This window comes from Phytophthora cinnamomi, assembly GCF_018691715.1.
Source record: "Phytophthora cinnamomi strain GKB4 chromosome Unknown Contig38, whole genome shotgun sequence".
NCBI classification, from domain to species: domain Eukaryota; phylum Oomycota; class Peronosporomycetes; order Peronosporales; family Peronosporaceae; genus Phytophthora; species Phytophthora cinnamomi.
This window is the reverse complement of record NW_027150971.1, coordinates 941,709-955,333: the sequence shown is the minus strand read 5'-3', so window position 1 is coordinate 955,333 and position 13,625 is coordinate 941,709. Positions and strand designations below refer to the sequence as shown.

The 13,625-nt window shown below is 53.3% G+C and overlaps 5 protein-coding genes across 5 annotated transcripts; 1 reads left to right on the top strand and 4 right to left on the bottom strand.

Moving 5' to 3' along the window:
• Window positions 1–423: 423 nt before the first annotated feature.
• On the bottom strand, window positions 424–1,689 carry IUM83_03283 (EF hand protein; the record flags this gene model as incomplete). The annotated part of the gene is made up of 3 exons (XM_067927273.1): window positions 424–541; window positions 621–1,480; window positions 1,549–1,689. 3 exons carry the CDS (start codon window positions 1,687–1,689, stop codon window positions 424–426), a joined length of 1,119 nt encoding a protein of 372 aa, XP_067791757.1.
• Window positions 1,690–1,840: 151 nt separating this feature from the next.
• Window positions 1,841–2,854, top strand: IUM83_03282 (Subunit of tRNA-specific adenosine-34 deaminase; the record flags this gene model as incomplete). The annotated part of the gene is made up of 1 exon (XM_067927272.1): window positions 1,841–2,854. The coding sequence occupies one exon, from the start codon at window positions 1,841–1,843 to the stop codon at window positions 2,852–2,854; it is 1,014 nt and encodes a 337-aa protein (XP_067791955.1).
• A 162-nt stretch (window positions 2,855–3,016) lies between these two features.
• Window positions 3,017–5,869, bottom strand: IUM83_03281 (TKL/DRK protein kinase; the record flags this gene model as incomplete). The annotated part of the gene is made up of 1 exon (XM_067927271.1): window positions 3,017–5,869. The coding sequence occupies one exon, from the start codon at window positions 5,867–5,869 to the stop codon at window positions 3,017–3,019; it is 2,853 nt and encodes a 950-aa protein (XP_067791755.1).
• A 462-nt stretch (window positions 5,870–6,331) lies between these two features.
• IUM83_03280 (Ribosome biogenesis GTP-binding protein YlqF) lies at window positions 6,332–7,350 on the bottom strand (the record flags this gene model as incomplete). Its single annotated transcript, XM_067927270.1, has 2 exons — window positions 6,332–6,727; window positions 6,811–7,350. 2 exons carry the CDS (start codon window positions 7,348–7,350, stop codon window positions 6,332–6,334), a joined length of 936 nt encoding a protein of 311 aa, XP_067791756.1.
• A 169-nt stretch (window positions 7,351–7,519) lies between these two features.
• IUM83_03279 (Calcium-activated potassium channel subunit alpha-1) lies at window positions 7,520–10,744 on the bottom strand (the record flags this gene model as incomplete). The annotated part of the gene is made up of 5 exons (XM_067927269.1): window positions 7,520–7,690; window positions 7,755–7,839; window positions 7,909–10,275; window positions 10,338–10,374; window positions 10,450–10,744. The coding sequence occupies 5 exons, from the start codon at window positions 10,742–10,744 to the stop codon at window positions 7,520–7,522; spliced, it is 2,955 nt and encodes a 984-aa protein (XP_067791651.1).
• Between the last annotated feature and the right edge of the window lie 2,881 nt (window positions 10,745–13,625).

Here is a 13,625-nt window from a genome sequence, read left to right as displayed (position 1 = left end):
GCCTGAGGGAATTGGCGGGGCGTGTATATGTATGCTGCAAACCTGGCCATTTTCCTGATTTGGTGCGTAGCGAACGAAGCAGAGCTGGCCTTACTTGTTAGTGGTGGTGGCGATCGAACGAGTAGATACGAGTCGGCTGTCCAGTTTAGACTGGTAGCCCCTCACGTTCGTGGTGCACCATCAAGGGCAGCAACCTGCTTCAAGCGATGACGTAGGACATTGTGAGTCGAGCTGCCTTCGGCACGGGCGAGATGTTTAGGCGAAAGCCGACGAGGCTTGAAATGAATCTGTAAAGTGGCGAGATTGATTCAGGAAGAGGAAGGAGAGAATGTCAGCTGTGTTGTACTTATTATTCTTGCAATGACTGCTGTTGGCTTTCATCGTGATTGTCAATGCAGTGAGCCTGAGCTTTATTCCCTTCAGTCACGGCAATATTGACGGCAATTGAAGATCAAAATGTGTTCTGCGCCAGTCGTATGTATCAGTTGTTGAGGAGTCTTGCCTTGATGCTTCAAGCGCCTGCAACACGGAAGACCCAACTCTACAGGAACGTTAATGACGGCTTGTCCTTGAGGTTGGCGGAGCTCAGCTTGGCGATGGCATTTTATGTGAAAACTTACCTTTTCGCGGTCGGGTTGTCAGCCATGTGCGCGTTGAGAAGCATCCGTCGGCGGTAGGCTGTGATAAGCATGGGGAATGGGACGGCCATGTCGCCGAGTTTGCCTGCCTGCAGGTCCTCGAACAACCGTGCAACAGGATTCGCAACGCTTGACTTCCCAGGGTGTTGCCTCGCCTTGGGACTTACTCCAGGTCGACCCAAGACTTTTGCCGAACCATCGGGACGGGCTGGAGGTCGATGCTTGGGTGTGTGGAGTGGCGGAGGGAACCTTCGACTTCGCTCGCGCTTGGCTCGCTCTGGGTAGAGCAGATTCAAGAAGGCGTCGAACGTGACGCCGCCGGTGCCATTGAGGTCGACTTCCTCAATCAAATGCTGGACGTCGTCACGACTACAAGCCAGACCGACCGAAACCAGAGGGTCCTCGAGCTCGTCAAGCCCCACCTCACCAGATCCATCGGTGTCCAGAGAGTCAAACCAACGCCTCATCAAAGCTAGCTGCTCACGAGTCGCCTTGAGGTGACTGTCTCGACCATGCTTGTCCAGCCACCGATGCTGGAACCATCGCAGCTCCTCCAGGTTCGTCAAGTCTGTCCTTGGAGAGATAGTGCCTTCTCCTTTTGCTGCATCCGCGTTGTTAGCCGCTGCTGTGTCAGGTGCAGCGTTTTCGTTGCCAGGAGGCTTTACTGCCTTGCCTGGTTCAATTGTTGAGGACTCGGTGGCGCCAGCATTGGTCTCTGGAGTGTCAGAGGGGGGTATCTCTGCTGTGGTCACTGCTGGTGTTCTCGGCAGATCTGCTGGTAGCTCGCTAGTCGGCGGACCCAGCAGGTCATAGCGCAAGTGGCCTTTGAACCGAGATGGCGGCTACAGACAAGAAATACAACCAAAACTCAATTCGCAGCTGCCGTAGGAAGTACTTCGCGCTCACCCACCCTCCTGGGACTCCAGGGCGACGGATCGATGACTCTGGTGCTGCGCCACGCCGGCCGATGCAGCGTCGAGTCCGTCGCTGACGCGAACGGTAGCACGCTGGGCTGTGTAGGGCAGATACTCGAGAACTTAGGCGACGACATGGACAGCGATCTACAACACAAGCAAGGCTTCTTCCCTCATGAATGGCAACCCGCTATAAATGGCTACATACTTCAACTTCTCGCTGGTCGACACCTTACTTCACCTATCGTTACTTCACCATAGTTACTTCATTTATCGGTCCAGACAACAATGGAGCTCGTGGAAGTGGTGGCCCCCGACGAGTTCGATGCCGAGGCGCTGGAGGCGCAGCAGCAATTCGTGGCGCTGGAGTTCCCCGCCCGGTTTGGCTCCAAGGTGATGAAGCACCTGTCCTCGAGTTTCCAGCCGCTAACGGAGCTCGGGTTCGCGCACCTGAAGCGCCTGAAGAAGCACGCGGAATCCCCGAAAACGCTCGTGGCGCTGGTCTGTCCCCTGAATTCCAATGCCCGCGACGCCTCAGAGCCCTCCGAGGAGCTCAAGCAACTGGAAACAATGTTCGAGGCTCGACTCACCACGGCGGAGGCTCTGAAGCTCGCGCCGCGCACTCGCGAGCTGTTCGAGAAGCACACGAAGCTCTGGCCGCTCATCTTCCACGCCAGCGTGGAGGAAGCCGCGGCCGTGCCACCAATTGAGGACCACGAGAAGGAGAAGATGGCGAAGCACTTGAAGGCAGCGGTGGATGTTGGAGAAAGGCTGAGGCACGAGAGGAAGCAGACGCTGAGCTGTGCGTGGGGCTGCGTGGTGGTCGACCCGGAGGTTGATCAACAAGTTGCGATGTCGGAGGTTGGCGAAGAGCTGCAGACCAAATACAAGTTCGAGGCGTTGTATCACCCCGTGATGGTGGCGGTTGATGCCGTTGCAGAGAGGGACCGACGACGAGAGGCGGAGATTGAGGAGAAAGCCAGCAAGAAGCAGAAGTGTGCTGAAGGAGAGGATGCAGCGACTGCGGCGCTGCAGCAAGAGGAGAGCAAGGTTGAGACCAAGTCGACCGAGTCGTACTTGTGCACTGGGTATGACGTGTACCTGGACCGCGAGCCGTGTGGCATGTGCGCGATGGCACTTGTGCACAGTCGCGCTCGGCGAGTAGTGTTCGACCGCGCTAACCCTGAAGACGGCGTGCTGTTGAACTCTTTCAAGCTGCACACGATCAAGTCGCTGAATCATCACTACCGCGTTTTTCAGTTGGCGATTTCACAAGACGAAGCGATGAGCGTTGCTGAGTAGCCAGAAGACAGAAAGATGATGAATAGAGCAGATCCTTTTGCTGTATTACTGTATTATTAAATACATCAGTGAGCGAAGCAGGTTGAGAGGGAGGGCTGGACGAAGCTAGCATGAATACTAGCGATAAATGAACTAACTAACGATTGTCAGCTACTGGCAATTCTAGGCTGCAAAATCCTTGCTCATGGCCTCGAGTCTTGGTACGAGTTCGTTGAAGGTCGGGCGCTGGTCCTGTTTCTTGGTCCAGCACTCTTCTAGCAGACGAGCAAGACCTGTCGGTGTACCATCGGGAACTGTTGGGCGCAAGTTTCCACCCGCTACGCCGTTCATAATGTCACTCGAACCCAGGTCCGGGTACGGCTCACCCCAGGCAAGGGCCTCCCACACGATGATGGAGAAACTGTAGACATCGCACGGGGTGCCGTACTTCTCGCCCCGAAGCACTTCCGGTGCCACCCAAAGCGGGCTACCACAAATGGACATCGTCTTGCCAACGTCACGGAACTTGGATAAACCGAAGTCGCCAATCTTGGTACGCATCCGGTCGTCCAAAAGGATGTTCTGAGACTTGAGGTCTCTGTGGATCACGATGGGATTGTGGTTGTGAAGGTATGCCAGACCCTTGGCCATGTCGAATGCCACACTGTAAGCAAGACGCAGCTGGCGAGCCGGATCCGGACGTGGCATCTTATGGTAAATGTCAAAGAAGCTGCCGTTCGCTAGCAACTCCGTCACGAGCAATAGCGTCGGAGGTTTGGAGCAGGAGCCCATGAACAGCACAATGTTGGGGTGGTGAAGTCCCTTCATGATGCTGCACTCCTTCTCGAACTCGACCAGTGTATTCTTGGGAACTCCGCTCACGTGCAGCTTCTTGATGGCGACAGGGGTGCCGAAGTAGCTGCCCTTGTATACCACGCCGAACACTCCACGGCCGATAGCAGCATCCACGATCAAATCCTCCTCGCGAATGGACAGACCGTCGTCGTCTGCAGGTGAGTTAGAAGGGTTGACTATCTTCCTGTCGGGATAGATGATGTGGTCCTCCCACTTCTCGTCTCCGCAGTGCTTAGTAAGAATCGACTGCAGTGTCGAAATGATGATCGAGAACGACGGCCGCGCGTAGATCTCGGCGCTCCAGCAGCGTGTCATGAGGCTGTAAAGGTCTTGCATGGCATCTCCAGGCGGAAGTTCTAGCGCGTGGAAATCCGTGGGGCGTTTTCCAGCCTGAACCACGAAAGGAACAGCGTCCACTGAGATCGAGTTGTAAGGCACCGAGCTGCTTATCGCTTCGAAAAGGATCACGCCGAAGCTGTACACGTCAGCCTTCTCCGTGTGCTCCTCGCCCTTGAACACTTCAGGCGCAATCCAGACACTCGAGCCGATGAAGACGCGAGGAACATTTTTGGCGCCTGAACTGACACTGACCGCCACACCGGACTCGTTTTGGTCTTCTCGGAAGGACTTGAGTTTGGAGAGGCCGAAGTCGGAAACCTTGCAGCGCCAATCGGCATCAATGAGGAGGTTGACACTCTTGAGATCACGGTGAAGAATGGGCGGCTTGCTAGAGTGCAAGAAGTGCATTCCGCGGCTTGAGTCCATCATCATGCGGAGCAGGAGAGACCAGTCGATCTTGACGTCTTCGTTGTGAATAACACTGTAGACACTGCCCTTCGGGCAGAGCTCCATCACAAGACCAACGAACTCTGGGTGCACCATAACGCCCATGAACATGACCACGTTCGGGTGACGCAGTTGAGCCATAACGCTCGCCTCGGAGCCGAAGCTCGTTACAATCGACTTCGTGTCGCCCTGAAGGGTGATCTTCTTGACAGCCACGCGAGTCTCCTTCCAGGAGGCGGCGTACACACAGCCGAAAGTACCTTCTCCCAGCTCTTCCTTGATAAGCACGTCCTTCGGATCGATGTGGCAGTTTGCACTCAGAATACCTCCAGCATTGGCGCCATTGTCGGGGGACTGGTCTGCGGCACCACCGCTGAACCAGCCTGTCATTTCCATTGTCATCTGCACCATCACATTCTCCTGGGCGAGACGCTCAGTCAGCACAAAATCGCGTCGCTCTTCATACTCCCAGTTCCACGACAGGAAGCAGAGCAAGATCGAGTAGAGGATAATGGCGGCAGTCACCGTGCCCGGCGCACTTAGCTGTTCCCCACTCGTTTTGGTTGCAAACCGCGCCCAGGCGATGATCAGGAAGAAAATACTCGAGCACACGAGCACAGTCGTCGACTTGAGGAAGGTCAGACCTGTTGAACTTGTGATACCGAGCGAGAAGATGAACTGCACCCAAATGTTGCGTTCACTCACCATCGTACTTGCGGCGGTTGTGTCCAGCAGAGCACTGATCTGCCCGATGAGGCACACCAGCGTCAACCACTGCATGTGCGTCATGAAGAACCGCTGGAAGAAAACCACCAGCAGCCCCATCAAGGTGACAATACCGGGGAAAACCATGACGAGGGGCAGTTTGGTCCACTTTCCGCCGTCTTCTTCGTTCGTCTTGAAGCTCACCTGCATGACAACCAGCAACGGGATGAAGAAGGCGGTGAAACCCGAGCCGAACTTGAGTCGCGTCTGGTACTTGACACACCGCGCCACCGCGAACCGTTGCTCCATGTCTGCGTTCGAAAACTGCAGCGACACGAACGAAATGCCGATGTCCTCCTGGCGACTCGGGGCTGCGTTGTTCCTGCTCATGCGAGGGCGGAAGAAGTTGAGCTTGAGGTCCTGCATGCTGGCGCCCATGATATGCAGTCGCGTGCCTCGAATCGGCGACGCCGGAGCACTGCCGGCATGGTTGGGCGACTTCGGCGACGGGAGCGGCATGACTTGGCTTTCGTCGTTCTTGGCCGCGTTGGTGCCACTGCGTCCGCTGCTGCCCGCCATCTCGATCACCTTGCCAGAGTCGTCCTTCGGGATCACTTTCGACATGGACACCCGTGTGGGCGTGTCTGTCATTCTAGTGTGACCCGTGTGGAAAAGGGGGAATGGAATCATCCCGTGTTCCGGCGGCGGTTGCGCCGCCTGCGTTTGGCACGCTTTTTTTGGGGCCTCGAGCTATCTGTGCACGTCGGTGAAGTTGCTGGGCGTGTGTAGGTCCTTCACCTTTGGGATCGACAAGTTTGACTTGGCGGCTAGCAGTTTCTGGTGCTATACCGAGCCGAGCCAAACCGAGCGCCGTCTGCAGATCGAAACGACTTGCGGGAGCTGCGAGCAACTTGCAAACTGGCTGACACAGCTATCAAGGCATCCCGCTAAGAATAGGGGAATTGCACGACTTGCTTCACCACGTCCTCACACCTGGGGCGGGGCCATCCATCTTGCAGTGCTGATCTTCGCATGATGGCTGGGTGGATTGAGATCGAACGCGACTACATTAGCTCAATACAGGGGTCGAAATTGCGAGGCCTGATGAGGGGACAAAGCTGCTACCCCCTCAGTCCACTTTTCCATTGTATGTTACGACGAAGGCTTCTCCACTTTAGCCGACGTATCGATCGGATCAAGCGTGAAGTTGCCGAACGCTCCACGACGGAACTCCTGCAGCAAGAACTGCGCTGCCAGTCGATTCTGCACGTCCGGCTCCTTGCCCAGCGCTCCGCAGCGTTTGTACACGAGGGAAAACAGCTCATTAATGTCGTCCGTCGCGCCTGGGAGCTTCAACGCGTCCACATACCGCGTCGACTTCATCTGGTTCAGCAGGAAGAGCATGTAGTCTGCGATCAGCTCGGTGCCCACGACCTCGTCCTTGATCGCTCCCGTGAGCGCGAGTCGCATGCCCGTCTCCGCCGACGGGATGTTCGGCAGCATCACACCGGGGGTGTCCACCACATACACCGCCGGCTTGTCGTTCACCTGGAAAACCACACCACCAACGAAACCACCCACACCGGTTAATAACCTTTGCCCCCCTCGACGTCACCGCACCCCAAACTCACCTTGATAATGTCATTGCGGACCGTGACGCCGGGTGTGGGCCCCACGGTGGCTCTCTTCCGGCCTTTGGCCATCTTCTGGCTGTTGGACAGCCGCCGGAACTCGTTGATGAGCGAGCTTTTGCCCACGTTGGGGATGCCGACCACCATGACCATGGAGCCCGCCGTGCTCTTGAACTGGGCGCCGCTGTACTTGTTGCACCACTGCAGGATGGCCTGCAGCCGCTTGCCCTTGGTCACGGACGTGAACAGGCAGTCGGTGGCCGTCCCGAGCTGTTGTTTGCATTGGCTTTCGACGCGTTGCTGCATATTGGAGTTGGCCAGGTCGCTCTTGTTGAAGACCACGAGTCTAGGCTTGGACCTGCCGAATGCCTCCTCTAGGACGGGGTTGGCCGAGCTCCACGGAATGCGTGCGTCGCGAACTTCGATCAGCACGTCCACCGCGTCCATTTGCGCCACCATTGCACGGCGTGCGAGCGCCATGTGGCCGGGGAACCAGTTCACCTTGGCAGGATACAGGAACTTGGAGCGGAACATATTCATTTTCGCGCAGGACCGAGTTAGGACGCCACGCAGGACGAGTGTGTCAACTATACTATGCTGTGCTGACGCTGCGCCACAGATGACGAATGGGCGTGATTGGCTAGAATGAAAAAGATTAATTGGCCAATGAGAAGAGGTAAAAAAGGCAACATTTTTTGCGAGATGAACTTCAATGTGTGAATATGTCGGGGCTCGAGGCGAAGGTGAAGGGCTTGCCGACCACGAAGAAAAGGTCGCCGGGCTCGATCTGCAGCTCCATTGGAGGGTTGATGAACACGCACGGGTGAGGAAGCACCACACCACGTTCGGGGCGCCAAAGCCCGATGCAAGTGCAACTCGCCTAAAATGAAAAAAAAGGAAAATGAGTAGATTATCCTTCTGAAGACAAAACACAGAGTGCGCACCATGTCTAGGAACTTGCGGAAGCACTCGCCGTACTTGAGTGCGATCAGTTCTTCGGGTGCCTCCACTTGGAACAGTCTTCGTTCCCTATGGTTCAAAAACGAGCATCAGTTGCCAACGCAATCTCAAATTATGTAGACAGCACGGCGAGCGTACTCGAGGTCGTTGATACTGCCGTTGATTAGTAAATGCAGGAACTGCGTGATCCACGGCTTTCGGTAGCATTCGCTCATGAGCGAGTCGATCATCGAGTTCATGAAGACGCGACCGGAGGCGATGAACTCCTCAAGCACGAATGACGAATCCGTGTTGCCGTCACCTTCGTCCAGCGAGTTCCAGAAAGAGTCGCGTCGTATAGTGACTGCAGCAACACTGTCGTGTCGTGGGGAACGGTACGAAACGTTGCGAACCACTAGCGCTGGTAGCCCAAAGGCGGAACTAGTGCGTCGCTCATTGGCCAGAGAGCTCAGCAACTTGACGTTCGAAGACTTGTCCAGCTCGACTACAAGGTTAGGCATCCGAGTACGCTGACTGATCTCCACAATATACCGCACGATAGTGATGGCGTCAGCATCCACCATGTTCGGATCGGAATATTGAGCTTCAGACGCCTGCGTGAGGATGAGAACGGAAATGGCGAAGCGAATGTTGGTTTTCTTGAGATCGCCGAAATTTACTGGCGAGCCTTGCACAAAGTAGACGTCAAGAAACCCACGAATGCGTTCAAATTCGCGCTCATCGATGACTTCAGAAGCCAAAAACACAATAGCTGGCGATGGAGTGTAGTCGTCAGGCATTGGTGCCTCCCGAATGGTTTTGATAAATTGATACGTATCTGATGGGAAACCACATACCACAATGTGGTCGGCGACGTCGTCAGGTACACCTAGTGAAACAAAGCGTTCGTATTCCGATAGCTCTCCAGCTAGACGCTCGTCTGAGGTCGAATAGCCATTGCTTTCTTTTTCAGCCATGCCCATCGCAGCTTCGACGTCGTAATCTTCAGCGACCGCGTACATATTTATGATACTCTCGCGGATCTGCTCAATCTCATCTCCGAGAGCTGGTTTGATTTTCTTCATCTCCATCAGACTGTTGCTGGACAACGATTTGCCTTTGCGACGCACGCCCTTGCGGAACGAAAGAATTTGCTCGGGCGGGATTTTCATTATACCCTCGACCGCAGATAGTCCTTTGGCAATGACATAAACTTTACAACACAGGTTCGGGTCCGCAGTCGCGCCAAGCTTGAACTCCATGTCCATAAAGCGCACTCCATCGTCCGTTAACATAGCCAGAGGAATAATTGACGCTTTGTCGTAGAGAAAACGGATGAGATCACCAAAGGTTAGGCTGGAAAATGTTCGTGGAATATCGACCAGAAAGATGCCATGCATGTAGCCGTGCAAATACTGGCGCTGCCACTGCAGTGAAGAGTGGTGGCTGTCCAGGTCACTGTTGCACTGCGCAAGAAGATTCGACAGCAGCGTCGGAAGGCCCCACACTTGGCAGCTTCGCCCTAGAACAGAGAACTTCAGCATTCCAATCACCACAACGTCGCTTGCACCCATCTTCAGCAGTGTAGCGGCATTCCTCGAGTTGATTATTTGTGCGTATATCGGGCACGTCGGGTTTCCTCGACGCAAAGCGATCGTGATAAGTGCACAACACTGGTCAGCGTATTGAGGACGCGACGACTGTCGATTCACAAGCACGTAGCAGGCGCTAGCATCACTCAGCACGGCACGCGTCAAGTCTTCGTCCAGCATCGGCGATCCCACAATGTACTGCACTTTGCTATCATAAACATGCAACACTTTGTTGATCTCGGGAGTGGGCGGAGCGGCGTTTAGTATAACCACTCGCTCGTTCCAGTTCAGATTACTGGGATGGAAGAATTCCCCGAAGAAAATGGAGAGAGTGTCCGCGTTCACATAGCCCGTAATAATCACATGCGGATGTAGCTTTGCCTCCGAGTAAGCAGAAGAGTAATCGGTGTGGGATGTGATAGTCGTCTGGATGCGGTTCACTTGGATTGGCACGACAATGAAGGTGAAAAGAATCACGAAGGCGACGACGAACTTGCCATTTGTCGACACCGGAGAGATATCACCGTAGCCGAGCGTCGAGATGCTGACCACCACAAAGTAAAGCAGGTTGGGGAACGAGAGATCACGGCACTTGCATACACGGGGGTCATCGTCGCATGGAGTGAGGCAAGCCTCAGTAGCCTGGACAACACCAGCCGTAGCAAAGACGATCGATACAATTGTAAGCATCGCTGACGTTACTTGTTGTTGAAGGGATGACGTTGCGAACTGTACGAGGCGGAAAATACGAACAAAGCGCAGCGGCCGTAGTATGCGCGAAATCTGGGGCAGCGTGCTCGTAGAGGTGATGCTTGGAATGCTTGCTGCGATAAGATCGAACCAAGACGGCAACACGACAGCAAATTCCACCATCGGGAAGAAGCCGAAAACGTACTCGAGTCGGTCGAAGGCCGCATACACATGCAACGCATATCTATCACAGAACAAGTCAATGAGTGTAATTATCACTCGAAAGCCCACAAATTGACGACTTACTCGAGCGTGAAAACCAGGTTGAGACTGAAGTCAACCTCTTTTGTCAGAACCACCAATGTAAGACCAAATGTCTTAAAACACACACATCAATACAGATCTTTTCCGTCAGTACCTTGCATCCAAGGGTCGAGTCCGATCCGCAGGCCTGTCCAATTGAGGCTGATGTGGAATAATGCTTGAAAGGTACTGAGGACGGCCGTGGTAGCATTGAAAATGTTGCCAGCCAAGGAGCTCTCGAGGTTCCGCTGCACCCATTCACGCAGGGGCTCCCCCTCGAATCGCTTTGCCAGATACACTCGAGGTTTGCGTTTGGGGCGAGACGGTATCACCTTGTTTTTGCTGGAGATGGCATGGCGCAAATGCTTGGGGACATTCTTCTTGGCCGTGGGAGACGAGAGGTCCGACATGGACGAAAGAGACTGCTAGGGGGCGACTCTAGCACTGGCGACGGTTCATTTCACGATCTAACCATCCAGCAGGTTAAACTAGGAAGGTGTCCAGAACAAAACGAGGCAATTGATTAAACATCTTCAGGTTGATTCCATGCAGGTTAATGCCGAATTACCAGGCGATTGGTAATGCTGCATATAGAGCTAGAAGAACGACCGGCAAGGTCGTTAGTGTCACTCCAAAACCTACATCCTAAGAACCGAGACAACTGCGTCGCAGGAATTTGGAACGAAGTCTCTTCACGATGGACTGGTTGGTGTCAAAGACCAGCATTTTTCGATGTGTTTTGTGCTCCGCGAGGTGCTAGAAGGTAGCATCAAGCTGTAACTTACGGATTAAATACACTGACCGTTGCACTTTTAGTCACAAACTGCTGGACCACAGCAACGATTCAGAAGGTTCTCAGCCAGCACTTCAACGAGTCATCACGCTAACACAACATGCGCTGATCAGCTTTGGCATCACGATTGTTATCCCTCTGATTATTTTCTTCACTGACGTCAATGTTTTCAACTTTGAAATTAAACGAAGCAAGAACCCACATTTCCTGTATGATCCTGCCGCTGTCGCCGGAATGGTCTTGGAAAATTGACTGGTGTTTGCATCAGGGCTTTTCGATTTCGGTATAAAATTGATCTCACAGCTCAGCATTATTATGCGTAGTGACGGTGGCCGGGCTTCTGGGGCGTAATGAAACGGCAGTAATTCCCGGAGTGGACGATCATAACATGAAATCAGTGGCCATGTGACCAAAATGGGGTAGCACCGATATTGGCAATAAAAACAGTGTCTCGGATCCTGCCACAAGTTCGCAAGGTGAGGACAGTCGAGCAAAAAGTACAGAAATCGCGTTATTATCGCTTGCTTTATTCTGTGGGGGATCGTTATCCTAATACTTATTCACTCGTTAGCAACTCTGCACGAATCCAGCTTCGACTTCGTGGGATCAGAGCTGTGACCCTACTTTAGTTTTCAAGTGGTAAGGCCCCATGCTCAAGTCCGGTATATGATTGCCACGTGCGAAACACTGAATCGCTAGATGAGACATCGTTGGACAGCTTGGACCACAATTCACCTGCAACACTAGCAATTGTGTACTGTCCAGCGCATTTTGGTGTCAAGTGAGTCCCAAAAGCTGAACAGTTTGGTGATACTGCACATACACAACACCACAGTCATGAACTGGGACATCGACAGCTTCGTGTCAGCAACAGCCCCTACGATCCGTGTTAATTGGGAAGACTCAGATGTCGGAGCTTCCCCCCGGTCTTTTGCAGCCCCTACCTGCTTCCACAACCAACATGCAGTTGCAGGAAACTAATCTCAAAACGTTGCCTGACGACCTCTACAAGTGATGGCACGCTCTAGCTGTGATCGCCTTCGAGAATGGCGTCCTGACTCAGATCCCGTATCAAATATTTTCTCTCGGGTGCACAGACTCTCATTCATGGGGAATCATATCAAATCGGTTCTTTCACTAGCGATGATGCCTCCGGGCATGATCATCCCCGATCTCAGGCTGAAAAAAAAAAAAATTGCAGCAACTTCATTCCGCCCTGATGGCGCCGAATGCGATGATCATGTCACTGAACGTACGAGAGACGAATTTAACTACCATACCGACTTGGGTTAGGAACCAAACAAAATTGTCTGAGTTTTCGATGCTCCGTTCTGTGGCGACCCGATAGCCGATCCAGCCTTGGCTCGCCACATTATGTGCTTTCCACGACCAGCAGGTAACGAGGCGTCCTCGTCAATGTGCCTTTTCAAAGAGCTATACCTGTTCGATTAACGAGGACATTCTCGAACAAGACACCAACACTTCACAAATGCAATATATGTATTTATATTGCTGTACCGAACAATGGATAAATTCTTGTCCCCCTGATAACTCAACTTGGTAGTGCATCTAAAGCAGCACGGTTACATTAAGACGCCATAGATCCGACCACATGAACGTATTCGTGTGCACCAACCGGGCCGCCTCCTTCACACTATTGCCGTCCACCTCGTACGCGTACACATTTGTGAAGCGCGCGTGCAACAGTTTCATCAGCACGATCGGCAACAAATTCTTGGTTTTCACTAGATACTTGCCGTTCACGATCACGTACCCTGCACAGTAGACTCCGTCGGGCGAGGCGAACTTCATGCCTTTGAAGTAGACGTAGTTGTTGTAGTTGGATATGAGTCCGAAGCGTGTCTGCAGCTCGGCACCAGTCGATATTTCGAAGTTGGTGACAATGCCTTTCATATTCATTGCAACCTTCTCATTTCCTGATGTTTCGGTGCTTTGGCTTGATCGCGCTTGGATTTTGTTTGGATAGCGATGCCGATACAGCTTGCGGACAATTGCGAAGGCCGAGATAGACACCAGCAAGGACATTGTGGGGAAGAAGGACGTAATGATGAAGACGGGATCTTTTTCTGGAAACCGGAATGACGACCACATGCGCATGGGAGACATGGACGCAATCACGGGTGTCACCTTCGCGATGCCAAGGCTCCATTGTGCTTCTGAATAAGTCGAAATCTCTTTAATTACTGCAGATGATGTGTGCAACAAGGATATGCGGTACTTGTGGATGAACTCGAACAGAAAGATGGCAATCGAAGGGTTGATCCGCTCTCGAAAGATGGAGCTCAGGAAGCCAACCAAACTGAGGAACACCACCATGATGTTAGCGTGCATGATTTCCTTGTGAACGCGCACAACTTGCGATCCCGTGATCATTGCGGCTCTGGACATCGCGTACTCGTTAACCCTTTAACTACTGGTCCAGTTAGAGGTCCACTGAGACCTCTACAAAGCGGCAATCCAACGCCCTTATTGGTCAA